The sequence below is a fragment of the Callorhinus ursinus genome, unplaced genomic scaffold (genome assembly GCF_003265705.2).
Source record: "Callorhinus ursinus isolate GAN/ISIS: 27379988/994484 unplaced genomic scaffold, GSC_fseal_2.0 scaffold75, whole genome shotgun sequence".
Taxonomy (NCBI): domain Eukaryota; kingdom Metazoa; phylum Chordata; class Mammalia; order Carnivora; family Otariidae; genus Callorhinus; species Callorhinus ursinus.
The window spans coordinates 3,542,336-3,563,220 of NW_027397137.1; the positions used below are offsets into that span (position 1 = coordinate 3,542,336).

The 20,885-nt window shown below is 55.5% G+C and overlaps 1 protein-coding gene across 1 annotated transcript in view; it reads left to right on the top strand.

Annotated features, from left to right (window-relative positions):
• Positions 1-11,834, top strand: part of UMODL1 (uromodulin like 1) — a 67,332-nt gene extending 55,498 nt beyond the window's left edge. The window contains exons 20-22 of the mRNA XM_073887054.1: positions 1,395-1,479; positions 7,437-7,638; positions 11,305-11,834. Coding sequence (XP_073743155.1) covers positions 1,395-1,479; positions 7,437-7,618 — 267 coding nt within the window. The 3' untranslated portion in view covers positions 7,619-7,638; positions 11,305-11,834. The remainder of the gene's footprint in view (positions 1-1,394; positions 1,480-7,436; positions 7,639-11,304) is intronic.
• Positions 11,835-20,885: the final 9,051 nt, after the last annotated feature.

Sequence of the window (20,885 nt, forward strand, 5' to 3'; positions counted from 1 at the left end):
AAAAACGTTGCTTTAATTTCATATTATTTTTAGCAACATTGATGGAACACTACTGAATCCCAGTCACTGTGATATTGAATAAGAGGGGGTTTTCCCCCCTACGTTCATCCTCACAATGGGATCTTGAATAATTTTATAGTCTCATTTCTGTAGACCTTTGAATGTGAAATATGCTTTGCAGTCCTGAGGTTGGAAAGCTATTCTTCATTCCAGACAAGTGTGTAGCTGACGATCACACGTTGTCTGCACCAAGGACAGTGTAGAGAGCTCTGCTGGCCTCGGGTTCAGCGATGGCATGTTTGTCTCTCCTCTGGGGGCTGGGCTCATCCCTGTGCGGCTCACAGAACCCCTGCAGCCTCCCTGGGTGACGAGCCTCCGAGCACCCCCAGGACACGCATAGGAGAAGAAACGATTTTGTTGATGTCCCTTTGTCTCACACAGTAGATGTTGCAGAAAAAAGGACTGAAAGGCACACTGACCCCCAGATGACTACCAGCTAAGGGCGCACACCAGCCTGCACCTGTTCCAAAAGCCCCTCAGAAATACGAAGAGTATTAATACCACAACCAGCTCTGCAAGGAGCTGCGAGTCTTCAGATTCTTTATGATACGGCTTTCCACATTCCTGTCCACGTTCTTGTAGGAGGGGTGCTGTGTTGGTGTCCTGTGGCTGCAAGAACAAAGTGCTACGGAGCCCCTGAAACAGCAGGAATGCATCCTCCGAGGGGCTGGAGGCGGGAAGTCCAAGATCGGGGTGTGGCCAGGGCCGGCTCCCCCTGAGGCTGTGAGGGAGACTCATTCCAGGCTCTGTTCTTGGCGTGTCTTCACAGCTTCCCTTTGCGCGTGTCTGTGTTCAACATCCCCTTTTCATAAGGACACAGTCATGTAGGACTAGGAACCCCCCCCCCCCGCAATGACCTCACCTTAACTTCATCGGCAAAGTTTCCAAACCCCCTGTTTCCAAATAAGGTCACATCTGCAGGTACTGGGGGCTAGGGCGTCAACATCTTTTAGGGGGGAATAAAGCAGGTGTATAGTGAACGGGTCCGACCACGTCCCTGGACCTCTCTGCCAGGCAGAGCTGCAGCAGGCCATGGAGAAGGTCAAGGTGACTCAAAGCCAACAGAGGGCCCAAGCGGCCAAGGGGCCCGGGCTTGGATACGGCTCAGCAGGTGCTCTCTCGAACCTCGCTTCCCCCAGCCCCTGCTGCCCACCCTCCCTCCTGTCGCACTGGCAGAGCCCCGTGGTCCAGGCCCCTCATCACCTCTGCTGTCTGAGCTCATCCAGAGGGTTTACAACGTACCGACCAGAGTCTCACCCTAACAGAGACTGCATTTCTCAGAGCTGATGAGTTGCGTTCAACTAATTGGAAGTTTCCTTCATTTCAAACAACAGAACTGCAATGCCATCCAGGCCCCAAGAAGCAGTGAAGCATCTGCAACATACCAGATGTCCTGGGGACCCCTCATTCGGTCTGAAGGTGAGTTGGTGACTTGGTTGAGTCAGTTAAAGAAAAGATGCCACCGGTTCCGTCTCTCCCGAGTGTGAACCTGCGCGCCGCTACCAGGAGCCATGGGCCCTGGGATGGTCGGCAGACTCACCACAGTGGACGCAGCAGCTGGTGTTTGCAGGGAGCCCCGGATCCAGCCTAGGGTTCAGTCCCTCGCATGCTGGCCCCTCCCGGGACTCCTAGGAGGGAGGAGCCCTCGCCAGCCCCACACCCCCACACTGTTGCTGCAGAAGAAACGGCCGGGGCTGCAGGAAGTCAGCTCACGCTTAGAGAAAGCTGTGTTTGGAGCTGCGTCACGCGAAGCCAGTAAATTTTCCTGACACGGGATGAATGCCCCGCGTGGGCTGCTGGGAGGGCGGAACTGGGGCTTCAGCAGGTCGGATTCCGTGTGCACATGTACATGTGTGTACATGTACATGTGTGTACATGTGCACCAGCGTGCGCACGCACGAGAAAGCTGTTTATTGTGGGCTTGGCTACATCAGAAGACACAAATAGAAAGGCATGGCTTTCTCCCCCTTGGTATAAAACTTCCACCGTCCATGTGATTTCATTCCATGTGATTTCAAAGGCCACCATCACTTTTCCAGAAAAACATTTTATCTCCTTTGAGATTGATTTTATTCTCCTTCATAGTCATGGAACCCCAGGTCTCTGCTGGCAGGTGGCTGCGGGGAATAAACACTGTAATTCCCAGCCAACCTGGCGGCCAAGTGTGGCCATACGAGTAAGTTCTGGCCAATGAGATGCATGTGCGTGGTCCAGTGACAGCCCCCAAAGGGCTGCCCCTCACGTGCCCCCTTTCTTCCTACTGCCTGGCAGTGGAGGGGGGGCAGGTACAGTCACCTGCCTGGCAGACCCTAAGGGCCTTGGGGACAGGAGCCGGAAGGAGCCCCATTCCCAAGGACACTGCAGAGCGGGTATGCCAGGCCTGGCCTTTGAAGTTCGAGTTTTGTGCCAGAAAGAAAGAAATCTTCATGTTCTTTGTCACTGCTCTTTTGGCTTTTTCTCCTTCTGTCGCTAAATGTAATCCTGGTCGAATTTCCTTTTTTGTTGTTTTTCTCCCTAACTTTGATGGCCCTCCTTGTCTCTCTTTATCTTCCTGCACAAGAACTTCGGGGTTTTGGATATGGGGTCTGGGCCCAGGTCTAAGTGTGGCCGGGGCTTGGGAAGGAAGCTGAGGGAGCAGGAAGAGGGAGGGAGGATCTCTTGGCCAGTGATTCCAACTGCTGGTTCTCACCCAAAGTATTTGTGAAATTTTAAAAGATTCCAGGTTTGGGGGCCTACTAATGCTGAGTTTCTGGAGCTGGGCTCCAGGTCCTGGGGTCTGCACTGGTCATCAGGAGGTGGCAGGGCCCATCCTAGGACTGCATGCTTGTCCTACCCTCTTCATTTTTTTTTTTTTTAAAGATTTTATTTATTTATTTGACAGAGAGAGACACAGCGAGAGAGGGAACACCAGCAGGGGGAGTGGGAGAGGGGACACCAGCGGGGGGAGTGGGAGAGGGAGAAGCAGGCTTCCCGCGGAGCAGGGAGCCCGATGCGGGTCTCGATCCCAGGACCCTGGGATCATGACCTGAGCCGAAGGCAGATGCTTTACGACTGAGCCACCCAGACGCCCCTACCCTCTTCATTTTCTCAAACTACTAAGGAGAACTGGTTGGCCAGGGGCCCCAGTATGCATTCTCATTTGTAGAAATGGAACTTCTATTTACTCATGATATTATAGATAATGTCAAAACTACTGGAGTGGAAAAAGCACTAGGCTTGGAGTTAAGAGACCTGAGTTTGAATATAATGCTTCTAGTTGTGTGGTCTTGGGAAAATTACTGAGTCTTCTGATCCAATCCATTCTTCCATCATTCCTCCATTCACCCATCCATTCATCCATTTACCTATCCATCCATCCACCCAACCATCATTCCTCCATCCATCCATCCACCATCCATCATTCCTTCATCCATCATCCATCCACCCACCTATCCATCATTCCTTTTTCCATCCATCCACCCATCCACCCACTCATCCATTCATCCGTTTATCTGTCTATCCATCCATCCATCCACCTACCCATCCATCATTCCTTTACCCATCTATCTATCCATCCATCCATCCATCCATCCACTGATTCAGCATTCCTTCTTCCATCTAGCTACCCAGGATCCATCCATCTATCCATCCATGCACCCACTTGTTCATTATTTCATCTGTTGACAAGCATACATTTCTACTAAGTGTCTAGCATTCTCCTTTTTCTCTGTAACATGGGTGACTACATTGTGCCTCATTTCCTTCATCTATAAAATGGGAACAATAATAATTTCTACTTCATACAGTGCCTTGTCCATGGAAATTACTGGATAAGCGTTAGTTGTTATCCGTAACCAGTGGAGTACCACACTAACAACCATTGCAGAGAACACCAAATATAATATATTATATTGTAATATAATATAATAAGGGTATAAATTGTTGGGCTCAGAAACAAGGACTGTAATTATTCATTTTGTTCATCATTCTTTCTCACTGTATTATTAGCTTATGTTTACTCCATAACTGTGCCACACAAATAGACCGACAAAGCATTTAGAAACGTGGACTCTCCCAGTTGGTGGAAACTTCACATTTTAATTGTGTACACGGACAGAAATTGTGTTGGAGACTGCAGGGCTGAGGTAGACTGGCAGACAGATCCCTTCAGAGTTGCCCCCCTCCCACCCTGTGCCCGCACTCTGCCCCCTATGCACCCACGCTCTGCCCCCACCCTTGATGTGCGCCCACGCTCTGCTCCTCACCTCCCATGTCACCCACGCCCTGCCCCCCATGTGCACCCGTGCTCTCCCCCACCCCCCATTCGCCCACGCTCTGCACCCCCCACGTGTGCCCCGCGCTCTGGCTCGGCCACCGCCATCACTCCCACTATATGGAAGACTGAGGATACTTGGGGGTTTCAGGGAATGTGGCAAAGATCACAGGCTGGTACCTGGACAAGCTGGGCCTCTCAGAGCAGTTCCTGGCTTCTCCTAACCCACCCTGCTTTCTTCTTCTGGGGCCTCACAGGCTTCTTCTTCCCCAGAGCTCCAGCCCTCACACCACCTGTGCTGGTTTTCTGGGGCTGGTGCCACAGGAAACTAAGTGCACAGACTGGGCGGTTTAAAACAGGAGAAAATATTCTCTCACAGTTCAGGAGGCCAGAAATTCAAGATCAAGGTGTCAGCAGGGCTGGTTCCTGCTAGGGCAGTGAGGGAGAGTCTGTCCCAGGCTGTCCCAGCTTCTGGCATTTGCTGCTCTGGTTCTCTTTGGCTTGTATGATCCCATCACCGGATCTCTGCTTCTGTCCTCACACGGTGTTCTACCGGGCCTCTGTGTCTTCACATGGCCGTCTTCTTATACGGACGTGGGTCATATTGGATCAGGGGCTTCTCCTGCTTCAGTGTGACCTCATCTGAACCTAACTCATTACATCGGCAATGACCCTAGTTCCAAATCACATCACATGCTGTGGTACTGGGGGTTAGGACCTCAACATGCCTTTTTGGAGGACACACACAGCACTGTGCCTTGGTAATGTTAAGGAAGAATCCATTTGGGCATCGTCCCTGAATGTGTGCTGCCAGCAAAGCTTATATCAGCATCACAGTTTTCTGATTTAATTTTTGGAACTTTCCCGTGGCCATTTGCTTTGCTAGACACCTCATTATTTCTCACTCACTAGAGTTTCTTTGTACAAAGAGGAAGAGAAAATTTAGGTGATGTCTGCCAGATGCTCAAATGTTCCCGCAGGAAGGGTCTGGAGCAATCATTGAGGCCAATCAAGAAGTGAGGAGCCAGGAGTCCCTAGCAGCTGAGCCAGAATGCAGACCTCTGGAAGGGGCTGTTTTCCCTGGGGTCGTACCAGTGCTGGGAGGTTCTCTATCACCTTTCCCCACAGGGCGTGTGTCCTCTTCACCAAAGCATTGATAGCTTAGTGCCTTTGCAAAATGACTATTTGTGTGCATGACCCCAAGTGACCATAGTAACCCTCCGGCGCGTGGGCGCGGGCTGCCTGAGCTATCCTGGTGGAGGACCAGTGTTTTGTCCAAACATGGACAGGTGGTCCAGCTGTGTGACCCGCATGCAGCTCACACCACACAACTGGTCTCTTTTGGCCGGGTGGACATCCCCACCAATGGCCAGGGTCATGCTGCAGGATGTGCTCGCTCTCCACCTCTAGCTCTCTCACGTGGACCCCACCTGGACCAGCTCTGGGTCAGTGGGTGGGTTAGGAGCCTTTTGCTGCAGGTAACAGAAAACCAGACCAGCTCACTCGTCCCCGGAGCCGGCTGTCTGGGCTGGCTCTGGGCTCCACTGTGGAACAGGGTCTATCTCTTCTGTCTTCCTGCTCCGGCATCCTCAGTGTGGTCCACCCTGCTTGTGCTAGCAAGATGTCCTGCACCCCAGGCACAGGAGGAGGGCAGGGCCCCATATAGCATCCCCCAGAGGCTGGATCTAGGGACCAGCCATGTGGTAGTGTTGGGGAAGCTGGCTGTCCAGAGTCTGGGGGCCTTAGGAAGTTGTAGCTGCTCTAGCAACTGTCCCCAGGGTCTTCATCCCTCTGGAGGAGGGGATGACCTATGTTCCAAGCAGCCAGGAGGGGGTCCCCAATGCCATTGTTGGACCACCCTGCTAACTGTGCACACCTGTGCCGTGCCCTGGACGACCCAGAGCAGTGTCTACACAAGCAACTGCACAGGAAACAGGATCTGGGTGCCACTTGTCCCCCAGGTGGACACCCCAATGTAGGAGGACGGAGGTAAGCGAGAGGCAGCTGCCCTGTCAGTGGGTTGCACCTGCTCGCACTGGGCTCCACGGCACCCTGCCTTCCTGCGGGTCTCTCCCCTGGGATGTGGGGGTGGGGGCAGGCCAGAGGGCTGCGTGGTGGCCTCCTTCTTTCTCTGGCCGGGTGGGTTTCTCCTGCGGTAAAATCGAGGGGACATGCACACACCATACGGGGAACCATTTTAAAATCAACAACCCGGTGACATTTCACACATTCACCGTATTCTACAACCACCACCTCTCTCAAGGTTCAAAGCATTTTCATCACCCCAAAAGCAGCTCTGCACCAATTAGGGGTCCCTCCCCACCCCCTTCCCTCAGAACCTGACACCAGTGTGCTTTCTGCCTCTGGCTGTGCCCGTTCTGGATAGTTCTCTACGTAGGGTCATAGTACATGTGGTCCTCTGTGACTGTCCTCTCTCACTCGGCAGGAGGCTTCGGAGGTTCCCGCCTGTTGTAGTGTGCATCAGGACTTTGTTCCTTTTTAGGGCCTGACGATATTCCGTTGCGTGGATGGACCACATTTGGTTTATCCGTTCCTCCTTTGGTGAACGCTTGGGTTGTTTCCAGCTTTGGGCTGTTGTGGATACTGCTGCTATGAACATGGGTGTCTGGGTGGGCAAGTCCCGATTTCCAACTTCTTGGAGTCTGTGCTCTCCTCTGTTGTTATCAGCCCTCCGTGCCCGGGGAAGGCCCACGCTGTCTGTGCTGGGACCAGCCACGTGTCCTCATGCAGAGCCCAGCTGAGCCCTCGGCCTCCCCTAGTGATTGTCCAGAACGCCGGGCAGGCTGAGCTGTCCTGGCTGATGCGCTGCTTTCTTGGGGTTGGGACACCTGCTTGCTCACCTTTGGGAACCCACACGCACACGGGCACGCGTGAAGCCTCACACCACGGTGCTCCAGATCGGTCAAATGCAGATAATAATGGCACAAAGCAGCGGACACCCGTGGAGAGCTTGCTCCCTGGCTGCTCCGTCCCAAGCCCTCCGTTCCGCCCTCACCGCAAGGTCGCAGTGCCGGAGCCACGGGCGGTACCAGAACCTCAGAGACGCGTCCCTCCTTGTTCGGGCAGACCTCCCTCCCACCTGCGCCCGTCTCGTTGCCTGCAGGTGAGCGTCCAGGTGCGCGGCCAGGCCTGGGAGCCGGCTACCTCGTCCTCATCATGGTGGCTGTCTTTGCCTTGGTGGCAGGAGCAGGTGTCCTTGTCATCGTGCACTACCAGAGAATGACCGGCAAGTACAACTTCAGAGCCCAGTCGGACGACTTCAGCTACCAGGTGTTCTCTGAGTAGGAGGCCCAGCCGGCCTGGAGGTGGGTGAGGAGCAGGGTCCTCGCCACTGGCGGAGACTGTCCCAGGGGCTTTGGGAAGGCCTAGGTGCCTGTCAGGTTTCGAGCCCCGAGGTGCAAAGCCACGGGAACGGTCGCGGGAGGATGGACCATCGGTTGTCAGGGACCGGGTTCTGTCGATTTGCACAAGCGCGGAGCCCGAGGAGCCAGGGGCAGTGCGGCGGGGTGAGACAGGCCACGGGTGCCCCTCAACTCCCAGCTCTGTCCCCCGCTCCTGGGTGGCCCCGGGCGAGGCCCTGAGCCCCTGGTGCCTTGGTTTCTTCATTTTCCCTCGTTTGTAAAAGGGCCGTGTGATGGCGGTACCAGCCGCACGATGGCGTCTGGCACCTCGAGTGCTGAGTGAGTCCCCATGATCATCCCTGTGCTGTGTCCCCGAGGCCTTGCCCCGGCCACGTGCGGTCCCTCGTGTCCTGGGTGAGGCGCTGGGCACACGGCCTCTCTGCGCGGCGCTGACCGGCATCCGGGATTTTAAATGCTCGAACCCCCGGGCGTGAAGACGCTCTTCCGAGCTGTCGGAGGGCGGGCGGGCTCCTTTGTGGGCTGAGGGCGGCTGAGCACAGGCAGTGCCGTCCGTCTTGGGGCGCGGTATTGCCACTACAGACCTTCAGTGGGGGGTGCCAGACTGTTAACTTCTGTAAAGGTTTTGAGATTTTGGAAAAAAGAGGAAAAGAAAAGATCACAGGCCGCCTTTCGGCACCTGTCTGTGATTGTGCCTCCAAACACTGTCCGAGTCCATGTGGTTACGGAGGCGACAGCAGCCGGAGCTTGGCTCTGGGCCCTGGGGCCGCACCAAGGTGTCCTGGGCACCACCCCGCACCTGCGCCCCTCCCCTGCGCCCCTCCCCTGTGCTCTCTCACCTGCACCCCCTCCCCTGCACCCCTCCCCCGCACCCCTCACCTGTCACCTGAGCCCCTCACCTGTGCCCCCTCCCCTGCACCCTCTTCCCTGCGTGCTCTTCGGCCCCCGCTGGCCTGCCCCCTCACCTGACAGGAGTTAAGGACTCAGGAGGTGGAACTGAACGCCGATTTTGGTGTTCTCATCTGACATCTTCAGCAGGGGACACAAGCTTACTTCTCTCTTGTTCTCCCTCTACTCTCACAAAACCCAGCATGGGAGAAGAACCACTTCTGTAGGAATTTCCAGTGGGAAAATGGCAACACCCCCCCCCCCCCCGACTCCGGGCAGCATGGACTTGCCCAGGGCCACACTGACTCACCGGTGCTAGGGGACATTCTGCAGGGAATCCCCCCTCACCCCCGGCCTCAGTCCTGCCCCCATGCTGGCCTCCCTGCCAGGCACAGAGTGCGCTGCCTGGCGCGTGGGGGTGGCCATGCCCACCCTTCCTCGGCAGACCCTCGGCAGCTGGCTGGCTGCAAGGTCACATGTGGCCGGAGGGAGGCTTTTCTTCTCTGTCCTTCGGGGCTCGGTGCCCGGCTCCTCCCAGCAGTGATGGCTTTCCCTCCAATTCAGCTGGGTTTGCTGTCTGCATATTCCCCAGACTTGAGCTGCTTTCTCCCCACGCCCTTAGTGACCCTGTTGTCTTACTAGGGTTCTTTCTCTCCACTCAAGCGGGCTCTCGGGGAAGGAAACTGTTTCTTACTAATAATATTAGCAAACACCCAGGAGTGCTGAGCATAGGGGTGCATCAGAACCCTTCCTAAGCACTGTACATGAGTTAGCTCATCCACCGTACACGAGTTAATTCACCCACCATCCATTGTGCACGAGTTAGCTCATCCGCTGTACACGAGTTAACTCATCCACTGTGCATGAATTAACTCATCCATTGTGCATGAATTAACTCATCCATTGTGCACGAGTTAACTCATCCATTGTACACAAGGTAACTCATCCACTGTGCATGAGTTAACTCATCCATTGTACACAAGGTAACTCATCCACTGTACACGAGTTAACTCATCCACCGTACACCTCATCCACTGTACGAGTTAACTCATCCACTGTGCATGAGTTAACTCAGCCACTATGCACAAGTTAACTCATCCAGGTTCCCCACAACTGCATGAGGTTGTGTTATTACTACCTTTACAGATGGGGTCCTGGGGTGGGAAGGTGAAGCAGTGCCCTGGGAATGTAGCTAGGAGGGGACAGAGCTGGGATTCGGGTCTGGGGCCCATTCTCTTAGCTGCTGGGTCACAGTGCCTTAGACTAGACATGACCGGGCGGCCCCCCTTACACTAGCGTGGGCAATAACTGGCACACATTTGGGACGAGGCCCCTGGGCTCTTCCTTTCATTGGAGACCCAGAGAAATTGTATTTTAGCAATTTTCTAAGAAACCCACAATTCTCTCAGTGGGGCACAGGCCCCCAGCGGTGCAGGGAGCAGCTGTTGTCAGAAGGAAGGACTCTCCTGGGACCCCAAAGCCCCTGGGGAGGCAGGTGCTGCTCCTGCCGGTCGGGGCTCTCTGCCACCCTGAGGGCCCAGACAGGTGGGGGACTGGCAGTGAGTTTTGGTTCAACTTTACACTCTAATTATAAATAAGACTGCCTAGTGTGGTGCCTTCTAGTCTCTGGTCTGGGGCCCACGGAGTCTGAGTCAGGTAACCGGCCTGTTGCATTCTGTCCCCCCATCAGGGGGACACTGTCCTGGAGACATGCCCCATCTCAGTGTTGTCCCCAGCCAAGGCTGCCTTCCCCACATTCAGCTCTTTATTCTCTTGAGATAACAGAACTTTGAAACAACCCGGCAAAGTGTGGTCGGTATGGGCCCCATCCCTGAAATGAGGAAATTGGGCCCAGAGCGCTCCAGCGAACCCTCTGCATCACAGAGCAGAGGCCAGATTAGCACACTTCTCCACAAGGCCATGTCCCTTTCCGTGCGACTTCGTCTTCATTAGAGAAGGCCCGGGAGCTGGTTCTGCAGACACCGGAGGGATCATGTCTCAGCCCTCTTTGCTCCCGGGGTGCCTGATAGCTCACGTACGCATTGTCGAGGTTCTTAGAACCATTACAGTTTGGATGGGAAAGGCTTAAACAAGGGCCAGCCCTGGAGGCCAGTCACCACCCTGGATAGAGTGACAAGGGAATTTCAGTGAATTTTATTTAATACTTATAACACGAATCCCAACGACGATGCCAACGCTTGTCCCGCTAAATTTCTAAGGAAGTCTGGTATGCTGGTACCAAGGTCATCTGGATGTCCCCCCTCCTTAAAATGAAAACATCAGAGGGAAAATTGGTCTCTCATCTTTTCATTTTCTCCTGTGGCTTCCGTTTCCGAAATGAAAAGCATCTATAACTGGTTCTCAAGTTTCTGCAAAAATCTGCTCTTTGAAAAACATCAAACCGTCCCCACCAGGTTGGCACTTGGCGCGCCCCATCCCCGGCAGGCCCTGTGCGTCGCTGTGTTCTCTGCAAGTAGTACAAAGGCACAAAGGCCCTGCGGGTGTGGTTGTCTGGCTCAGTCACTGGACACCAGGCCACGGCCACCATGGCTCCCATTCCTCTGTGCCTTCTGGGAGCCACTGCCCTCTCACTGTCCAGTAAGTGTCACAGTCCTCCCTTGGGGTGATGGGACCCCTTCACCACCCACGCTCTGCGAGTATTCCTGCATAAACCTCTCCTTTCCTGCATGCACACTGACCCTGGTGACCTCCTTCTCCATGCAGGTAGCTGTGAATCAACCTTGGTTCTTAATTCATCAAGCATTGACGGAAGCCTGCTCTGTCCCACATCCAGAGCTTGGATGAGTCCCAGAGGTGGCAAAAACACAGCCTCTGACTGACCCAGGAGACCCATCATCTGTATAGGTCCCAGAGAAGCAATGCCCACCAGGCGGGTGAGAGGAGCTGTTGGAGAGAGAGACAGGGTGAGGGGGATGCCCAGAGCCCCAGACATGGAGATATTCAGACCAAGCATGAATGCAGGTCTGCCACCATGAAGATCACCTCGAAAGCTCCAAAGTTTCCAGACTCTTTATCATCCTAACTGGTCCAAGTGGCCCTTTCTTATTTTGCTTATCACTGACCTCTGTCACCTGCCACCCACTCACCCACCCATCCATCCATGTATCCATCCATCATCTTTCTACTCATGCATCCATCCACTCACCCCCCCATCCATCCATCCATCCATCCATCCATCCATCCATCCAACCACTCACCCACCCATCCATCCATCCATCCATCCATCCATCCATCCATCCATCCAACCACTCACCCATCCATCCATCCATCCATCCATCCATCCATCCATCCAACCACTCACCCACCCACCCACCCATCCACCCATCCATCCATCCATCCAACCACTCACCCACCCACCCATCCATCCATCTTTCCACTCATTCATCCATTCATCCAACACTTTGTCAAATATATAATATTTGACATTTGCAAAGATATTTGACCGTTCACCTGAAGTTCTTTTAACAATAGGTCAGTCATAAATATACTGCTAATGTTATTTCTAGCGGGCATATATTCTCTTGAACTTTTCTCCTGTATTACAAGCACATTGTTTTTATTTACACAACAGTGACTCAAAAGACACACTATTAATATAAAAATCCTTTTAAGTAGAACTAACATTATACACACACACTCACTATTTTATATTTTTCCAAGTGTGAGGTACTATTTACCCATTACACAATGGGAAACCAGAGAAGAAATGGGTGAGTCATTTCCATAAGGTCACAAGGTGAATTAATAAGGAAGTGGGTGTAGAATCTAAATTTTTATTTTAGAATGTTTTCCATGACACCATGGTGATAGTGCTTTTTACTTTATTTAAAACAAATTGAATTGTATCTGATAGCAAATACCTGAAAGTACAGGGTTTTCCTTGATGAACTTAGAATTATAACAGGGTCAGAGTTTTTAATTCATGAGATTAATTTTGTTGAATGTAACTGCTATTAATACAGAACAGTTGGAGAAAGTGACTCTTTTGATTCAGTGGATATTCTGAGTCAGTAAAGAATTACAATATGTAATGTGTGTGGCTAAACTGTGAGCAAGTAGAATAAATTGCATGTGACACTGAAACATGACCCTGCTGGCTGTTCTTTTGGTTCCGTCACACGCCATGCTTACCTGGCATCCACAGAGGGCAGGGTGCTGTGCTGGGCAGTCCGGGGACGCCAGGAATGTGTGTCGGGCTCTTCTTCAGCGGCATCCGTTTGTTCTGATAATTGGCTCAGTACCTGTCACTTGTCTTTCTTGAAAAGAGGCAATAAATGTTCAGTAAATCCGGGTTTCGAGACCCATGATTCTGTGGGTCCCACATGATTATTCTCACTTTACAGCTGCAGAATTGGAGATATCCATGCAATGCTCCCACAGTGGGACAGCTAGTAAGTGGGGGGAGCTGGAGTTAGACCCAAGTCTGTCCGGTTGTAAGGTCCCTGCTCCTGCTGGGCTCCTGCCACAGGCTGCCGTGGGACGACCATGAACGTTCTCTCCTTGCTCATCTAATTGTTCCAACAACCCTACAAGGCAGAAGTCACTGATCCCATTTTACAGATAGGCAAACTGAGGCTAAAATTTTAAGTTACCGCTCTAAGCAGCTCACAATGAAAACCCAGATCTTGTCCCTCCTAGTTCAGGCTCTTCCTGCTACTCCAGAGAACACCTGGTTGGTTCACTGGTGAGCCTTCCAGGACCTTAGAACCCAGAGTTCCTCTGAGCTATGGAGACACTACCCAGGAGCTAAGTAAGGTGGTGGACTCCGCGCTTCCGGTGCACCCTCCACCCGGACTGCACTGCCCCGTAGCTGCCACTAGATGGCGCCGCAGACCAGGGCGGGAGGTCCCTTTGTTTCCTCGGCAACCACAGCCCTGTTTCTCTGGCTCCCTTTTTTATTTTTTTTTTTTTTGCTCCGTTTGAGCCTTTTGCCTGCAAACGACCCGGATCTGGAATCGCTCCGCAGGGCTCTGGGGTCCTAGGACACGAGTCTGCTGGGGCGGGTCCCGGGGGCCCCGGGGGTCCCGGAAACTGCCGCGGAATGACGCTGGGCTTCCAGGGTGTGAGAGCAGAGTGAGTGACTTCCATGCGCTGCCCTTGCGTCTGTGTGGGCGCGCCCCGCGTGGACCCCGCTCTCCCACCAGGACAGCCCACGGGAGGGAGACGCCTCCTCACCCCTCGCTCTCCGTGTCTGGGAGGGAAGGGGCAGCCACAGCAGGAGGCAGTCTCCAGGTGCAGCAGAAACCCCTGGGAATGAGCCCGCGGTTGGCGTTCCCTACGTGGGGACACTCCCCAGGGGGACCGCGACGCCCCCCGCTTGCAGCAAGTTCTCGGGGCTCCAGCAGCACGCGAGATCGGGCCGGCTGGAGGACAGCGCTTGCGCCACAGAGGAGAAGCGTTTCTGGCCTGAATGTAGCTCGGGCATCGTGCTGGGTCTACATGCCCGGGAGGTTATGGTCAGGCAGGACCCGGGGCATGCCCGGCATGGAGGGGAGCCAGGGTGGCCCCAGGCTGGCCCCACGACTCAGGACACTGAGTTTCGGCTGGGTGGGGAAGGGTCATTTCCAACACCAGGGACTGGAGATTCTCACTTTTCCAGACCCGGGACACCAAAGTGATTCTGATGGAAAGAAACTGATGGTAAGCACTTAGCTGGGAGTTCTTGAGAGTTTGCACCCGGCAAGTTGGCACGGAATTGTGGGAGTCAGGGTGGCGTTGAGGTTACCGGCACTGGCTCTCCTGTCGACCCTGGTCGTTTGCAGGCAAAAGTGGAAACATCAACTCCAATAGGCTTTAACGATAAAAACCATTCATGACCTCTTGCAAATTAAAAGTCTACGGCAAGGTGGGCTTCAGGTGAGGCTTGCTCTTGCAGCTCTCAAGGACAGAGGTTTGGTCCATCTTTTTTGCTTTCCTTCCATGGTCTCAGCTTCAACCAATAGTTCCCTCTGTCCCCCAATAACTATGAGAAGTAATCAGGACTAGGTGCTCCTTCACTCCTGTGTGGCCAAAGAAAGACAGTGTCTCCCCCAGCCATTGATCGGAGGAATTATGTCTTGGTTGAAACATCCCGGGGGGCACATCAAGGGGGCGGGCATCCTGCCGGTCAGTTTCAGCCATCCAGAGGTCCCTGGAAACCACAGCACACGGGAGAGAGACAGGCTCCATGTTTTGATCTGCACCGCCATGCAAAGGGCAGAGGACTTGAGGCGATTCTGAACGAAGTTGTAAGGCTCTTGACCTCTCAGCCTCACTGTGGCGCTGGCCTGTCTCCAGGCTCTGTGGACTCCATCTCCCAGGGGGTTTCTGGGGATGAGGGGAGAATAACACGGTCTTATCAAGTGATTTGTCGAGACTGCTCTTAGTGGGCCAACAATGCCTTCTTATTGGATCGTTCACACAGGAAGGGTTCCCATCTCCTCCTGGAAGCCCTCCCAGGGATGAAGGCAGCCTGACAGTGCTTGAGGGGGCTCTGGGTGATGCTGACCCCTTCAGAACATTCACCGAGAGGCCCTGATGACCGGGGGTGGACACACATGGCCCATTTCTTGCTACCACTAACTTGAGGGGCCAATGTTGGCACCCTGAAACTGTAGGAAGAGAACAGAGGCCCCAAGATATTAGTGACCTGCCCCAATCAAGCAGTAGGTGCTGGAGCTGGGCCAGATTTCCCAGGGGGTGGACTGCAAAACATGAGTCCCACAGGTGCCCCTGGGCGCTCCGAAGTGGGGAGGAGGGTTTAGGTCCCAATAGATGAGAGGCAGCCTGGCTACCCACGGCCACACTGGTGGTTTGTGGCAGGACCTCTTAGCTGCTTGAGTATATGGTGGCCAGGGCCTCCATCTAGCCGTGGCCATGCCGTGACCTTGACCTTCACTCTCCGTCTTGACCACCCAGGGCAGCAGAGGAGACTATTTAAGATGACACAGGGGCGAGCACAATGCCTGGCCCCCCAGGTGGGGTGGATAAACATCAGCCCCACACCTGCCCTTGCTCCGGAGCCCTCCTCCCTCCGGTGGACCTGGGCAGAGTGGGGGGCTCACCACCCGGCATGACCTACAGGGCCTGGGACTGTGGGGCAGAGCCCTCCAAACAATAATCCCTGGTCTCCCTCTGAGCAGCTCTTGGGGGGCCAGGCATCGTGCTCAATGAGACATCATCTTCCGGGGCCCCCCATCACCCGGCCGCGGTGGGGAGCCCTGGTCAGGGAGGTGGGTGGCCCGGGGAGGAAGCCAGCTGTGGAGCCCTGGCGGCGGGGAAAGGGGGCACCTCGCTGCTCACGCCACGCAGGAAGGGGCATCTCCGTGGCCTGTGGACCATTCTGTGGACTGGCTGGCTCGCCCTCCCTCTGGGGAGGAGTTGGCTCCCCCAACACCCACGAGCGAGAAGGCCTTCCTTGAAGTCGTCAGCTCTGTGCTCGAGGCAGGCCTCCTTCATGAGCCTCCCCCCACTTGGCCAGGCCCACAGTGACCTGCTGTCCCCCAGTAGGGTCCCCCTGCCCACAGCACACGCTGACACTGACATGAGCTGGTCTCTCCGGGGGCCTGGCTGCTCGGGACAGGAAGGCAGACCCACCCCGTATATGCTTTCTCCTTCCCAGCAAGGCTGGTGTGATTCTTCACCCGCTCAAGGGCAGACAGGAAGGACCCTACACCCTGCAGGAGCCTTCTCAGCAGCCTGTCCATTCATAAAGGCTGTCGACGGATAAGCTGGTCCTTCTGTGCCCTCCTTGGGGCAGCAGGACCATGACGCTCTCTGGGCAGCCCCAGGGTCTGGGGCGACCCAGCTTTTCAGGTTCACACAGAGCTCCCCCCTCCCACCCCACGCCCAGAAGGAGGCCACGCCGCAAGCTGCAGGGCCTCTCCCCTGAGCACCTCCCTCACCTGCAGCCAGGGGGACGGGAACAGCATGGAGGCCGGGGCTGGGGGGGAGGGGCGGGGAGGAGGTGCCTCGGGATCAAGGTCACTGTCCTGGGGCATGTCCACTGCCCTGCCCTGGCTCCGGCTTCTTGGCCCTCAGCTTCCAGGGCGTCCCAGCTCTGCGCCCGCCTGCTGCTGACCAGTGCGCATCAGGGGGCTACTCTGCATGGGGAAGGGAGCGTCGGAGAGATCAGGACCCAGTCTGCATTCCCCTCCGCACCCATCCCAGCCCTGTTGTGGGAATGTTGAAAGACAAATCCCTTTCTCCCATAAAGGGCAGGAATCATCTTTCTTTTTTTTTTTTTTTTAAAGATTTTATTTATTTATTTGACACAGAGAGAGAGAGACACACAGCGAGAGAGGGAACACAAGCAGGGGGGCTGTGAGAGGGAGAAGCAGGCCTCCCGCGGAGCAGGGAGCCCGACGCGGGACTCGATCCCAGGACCCTGGGATCGTGACCTGAGCTGAAGGCAGAGGCTTAATGACTGAGCCACCCAGGTGCCCCAAGGGCAGGAATCATTTTAATCCTGTTTCAACAGAGGCTCCAGTCAGGGACTTTTTTGGGGGGGGAGAAGGATGTGCCCGGGCTCCCCAAGACCATCTTTAGGTTCAGTGATCTTCTAGAAAGACAGGACACAGAGGTTTACTTTATCCTAACAAAAGGTTGCAGATGGAAATCAGCAAAGGAGCTGTGCAGGGAGGAGTCCTGGAGAGCAGAGCAGGGGGATCACCCCACACTCAGGCAGAGCTGGACCATGGGGGTGGGTGGGGGCTTGGCTGGGGGCTCCATGCCCCAGCCGTGGAAAGCGGCCGGCGCTGGCCAGCGGGGTTGGGAAGAGCTTCCCTCGGTCGTTCTGGCTGCCTTGTATTTTCCACATCTCCAAGTGTTTATAAATATTCTCTTTAGAGTAGCAGAAGTTGCCATCGGCTCAGCAAAATAAACAGGTCGGTAACCATGGTGATCCGAGTATTTCAGTCCTGGACAGAAAGGACTTCAGGCAGACGTGGGGTTTAATCCGTTTATCCAGGGGTTTGATTCAAGGCAGCACTGACCTGATTGAAAAACTTAGGTCTCTGGGAACCGGTATTTCTCATCTCCCTGTCCATCCCCATTTCGCAGCCTTGGAGCTCTTTGGAGCTGCCGGAGCCCAAGTCCAGCTCCTGAGGCCCCATGTGGTGCCCCGGGCGTGTGGGCTTTTGCCACTCCTGGGCTGTGGGGCCAGGGTCCTGCGAACCGTGCTCCGGGCTCCCCGCCCCATGGCCCGGACCCACCAAAGGTTGGGTTTCTTTCTCACCAAGCTGTTGCCAAGAAGCCCAAGTATTGCAAAGTTCATCAGGGAACTCTAGTCTTATTTCTGTGGATTTTGTGATTAAAGGATGGGGTGGGGGATGGACACAACCACAAAACCCCAAGGAACTAAGAGTGAGACAAAACATACTTAGCTTGCAGAATTTTCAGTGGAAAATTACCCCCACATCACCAGCAGTGCACATCTCAAGTCTGGAGCTTTGTTTACAACCACCTGTAGAAGTTCTGAGTGGAGCCCGCCCCTGCGGCGTCCTCATGAGCTTGGGTAAGAGATCCCTGCACAGCAATGCACCCGTGGGGCCATTCTGAGCGTGGGGCATATCTACATTCAGATGCCAGGAAGAAAGATGCAAGTTTGAGTCTTCTACACCCTGTAATGGGAGACGGGTGGGGAGTGCAGAGGAGCCGGGGGACAGACAGTGGGACAGAGCCTCCCATCCCCCAGGTGTCCAGAGGCCTCGATCCTCGATCCTTGGAGGAGAGGCGGCCGGGGCACGGCCAGTGGCTGGTCCCAGGCTTCCGGTCCCTGCATGCGCACGTTGTTGCTGGGGCTCAGCTGTGGCTGGTAGCATTAGAAGTGTTTTATGAAAACCATGTTAGAATATTTAGAAAATCCAGAAAGGACCCCATAGCTTCCTTCCTGTGGCTCTTCCCTCCTCATTTACTGGAGTCCAGAAGGTTCTGTGGCCCCTAATGAACAGATGAGGCAGCGATGAGAGCTGGGTGTCTGGAGGCTGGACACACTAGGGCTGAGCCCGAGAGGGTCAGCCTGCTGGGTGCTCTTACTGGTCAGCGACCTTTGCTGGTCACTGGGGGGCTGGGACGAGGTCAGGCCTGAGGGAGAAGGGCCTGGAGCAGAGTCCCAGGGCACTGGTGTGCCCTTCCGTGGTGAAGCGTGCTCGCAGGCACCGTGGAGACTGTGACCTTGAACCTCAGTGCCCAGCAGGGAGCTGGGCTGCACGGCGGGCCCTAGGTGAGCAGGTGAGGGGAAGACTTCCCTGGGGCTGGAGTGTGGGGGAGGCACGCAGGCTGCAGCTGAGCCGGGGCCCCTTTCTTTCATGCCTGTTGTTACAAGCTTCAGCTTGCCCTCCCTCCTACGATAGGCCGGGCCCTGCCGCCGACAACCCCTCTGCTTAGCCAGACCTTCCCTGCCCGTCTGACCCGGGAGCCGAGACGCCCTGGCCTCCTTCCCTCCACAGCCCACGTGCACGCAGGGCCCTCTGAGAAACGGCAGTTTCAGGTCTCCCTTGCTGCCCGTAAATCTGATTACGTACCTTGGTGACAGGGGTCACCACCTTCTCCGTGGTGGAGCGGTAAGGAGGCCATCTCTTCTTTCCGGCACCAGCTTCTTGACCCTCCGCAGGGCTGAAGGAGTGAGCAGCCTCAGGTGTCCCTGTGATTCTGGAGGACTTGGACACTGTGCGGGGGGCCCCGTGAGTGCACCTCCAGCCCTGTCCTCGCTGTCACACCATCCGCCACTCGGGCGGAGCTGCCCGGTCCTCGGCCACCAGACCCTGACTTCCCATGGGAGCCATGCAGGTGGTCTCTGAGCTAGAGCTTCACCCCCTCCCTGGGCCTCGCCCTCCCCTGGGCCCAGTGCTCAGCCCCGCACCCCGAGGTCTCGGGTTTGTCTCCCCCTCGCCTTGTGGGCCCGATCTGGGGATGCTGAGGGCACAGGCAGAGGATCAGGCATCAAGTCCACCGTGTGGATTTTTCCAGACTTCGAGGCCGGCACCCTTGAATCTGGAAGGGCTCAGGCACCTCTGGCTGGTCCGAGATGAGACAGTGGCGGACAAAGTCTGCCGAGACCTGGGGTGTTGGGGGTACCTCTGTGACAGGAAGCAGTCCTGGTCTCTGACCTGTACCCCTCCTTCTCTCAGCAGCTGCTTTGGTAAAAATGCCGTCTGCTTGTCCATGTCCCGGCCCCTGCCCGCCTCCCTGCACCTGCTCTCAGGTGGGGCACAGCGGGCTGGAGGCAAGCGGTCAGGTGGAAACCTGAGCCACGCACTTGGAAGACGGGGCGGGGGGGGGGTAGGCGCCCGCTCCCCCAGCCCAGCTGTGCCCGAGAAAAGAGGCGTTTTCTGCTTTGCTGATCTGCCTGAAGGACACAACGCCCAGAGATGGCTCTCTCCCCAGTCAGTAAAGGACAAAGGCAAACAGAAACAGCACTGGTCTTGCTGGCTCAGGGCCACGCTGCGGTCGGGAATTCGGCATATTCTGCAGCTGCGTCTGTTGGGAAACAACGCACAGCAGCCCTTGTCCTGAGGACATGGGTTCACTTTCAACCATGGCTGTTTCTGGGAAAAGAGAACCCAGTCCTCCCAGAGAAGCGGGCTTCATAAGGACTCAACCCTCCTCTGCTTCCTGTTGCTGCCATGGCCAAGGGTGATCCGTGCAGGGCGGCACCGCCTTAAGCCCTTCGCGTTCATGATCCTGATTAATCCTCGTAAAGACCTGATAAGATCAATACTGCGGCCCTCCTGCCTCTTGAGTGAAGCTCGGTGACTGCCCAGGGCCCCCCTCGGCCGGTCCCCGCACGGCCGGTCACAGTGGTCCAAGAAGGGGGCGGGGAGAACCACGGCAGCTGAATGCACTAGGCTCCCGTGGTAGCTGTAACAAGTTTCCACAAACTTCTGTGTCTAAAACAACACGAATGTATCGCCTTATGCTTCTGGAGGCTGGAAGTCTGACACAAGCCTTACTGGGCTGAATGGAGGTGTCTGCAAGGCGGGCTCCTCCGGGAGGCTCTGGGGGGAGACGTCCAGCTTCCAGAGGCCACCCCCCCTTCCTGGCTCGTGGTGCTTCCCCCACCTCAAAGTAGATCGGCGGGGCCGTCTCTGGGCCCCCACCGCTCTGGGCTTCTCTCCTGCCTCCCTCTGCCACACTGAAGGATCCTCATGACTCCTTTGGGCCCCCTGGGTAATCCAGAATAATCTCCCTATTTTGAAGCCAGCTGATCAACACCTTCAGTTCCATCTGTTACCTTGATCCCTTTGCAGTGTAAAATAGTACACTCGCTCCCGGGGTCCGGGGGTGGGACCTGGAAATGCGTTCAG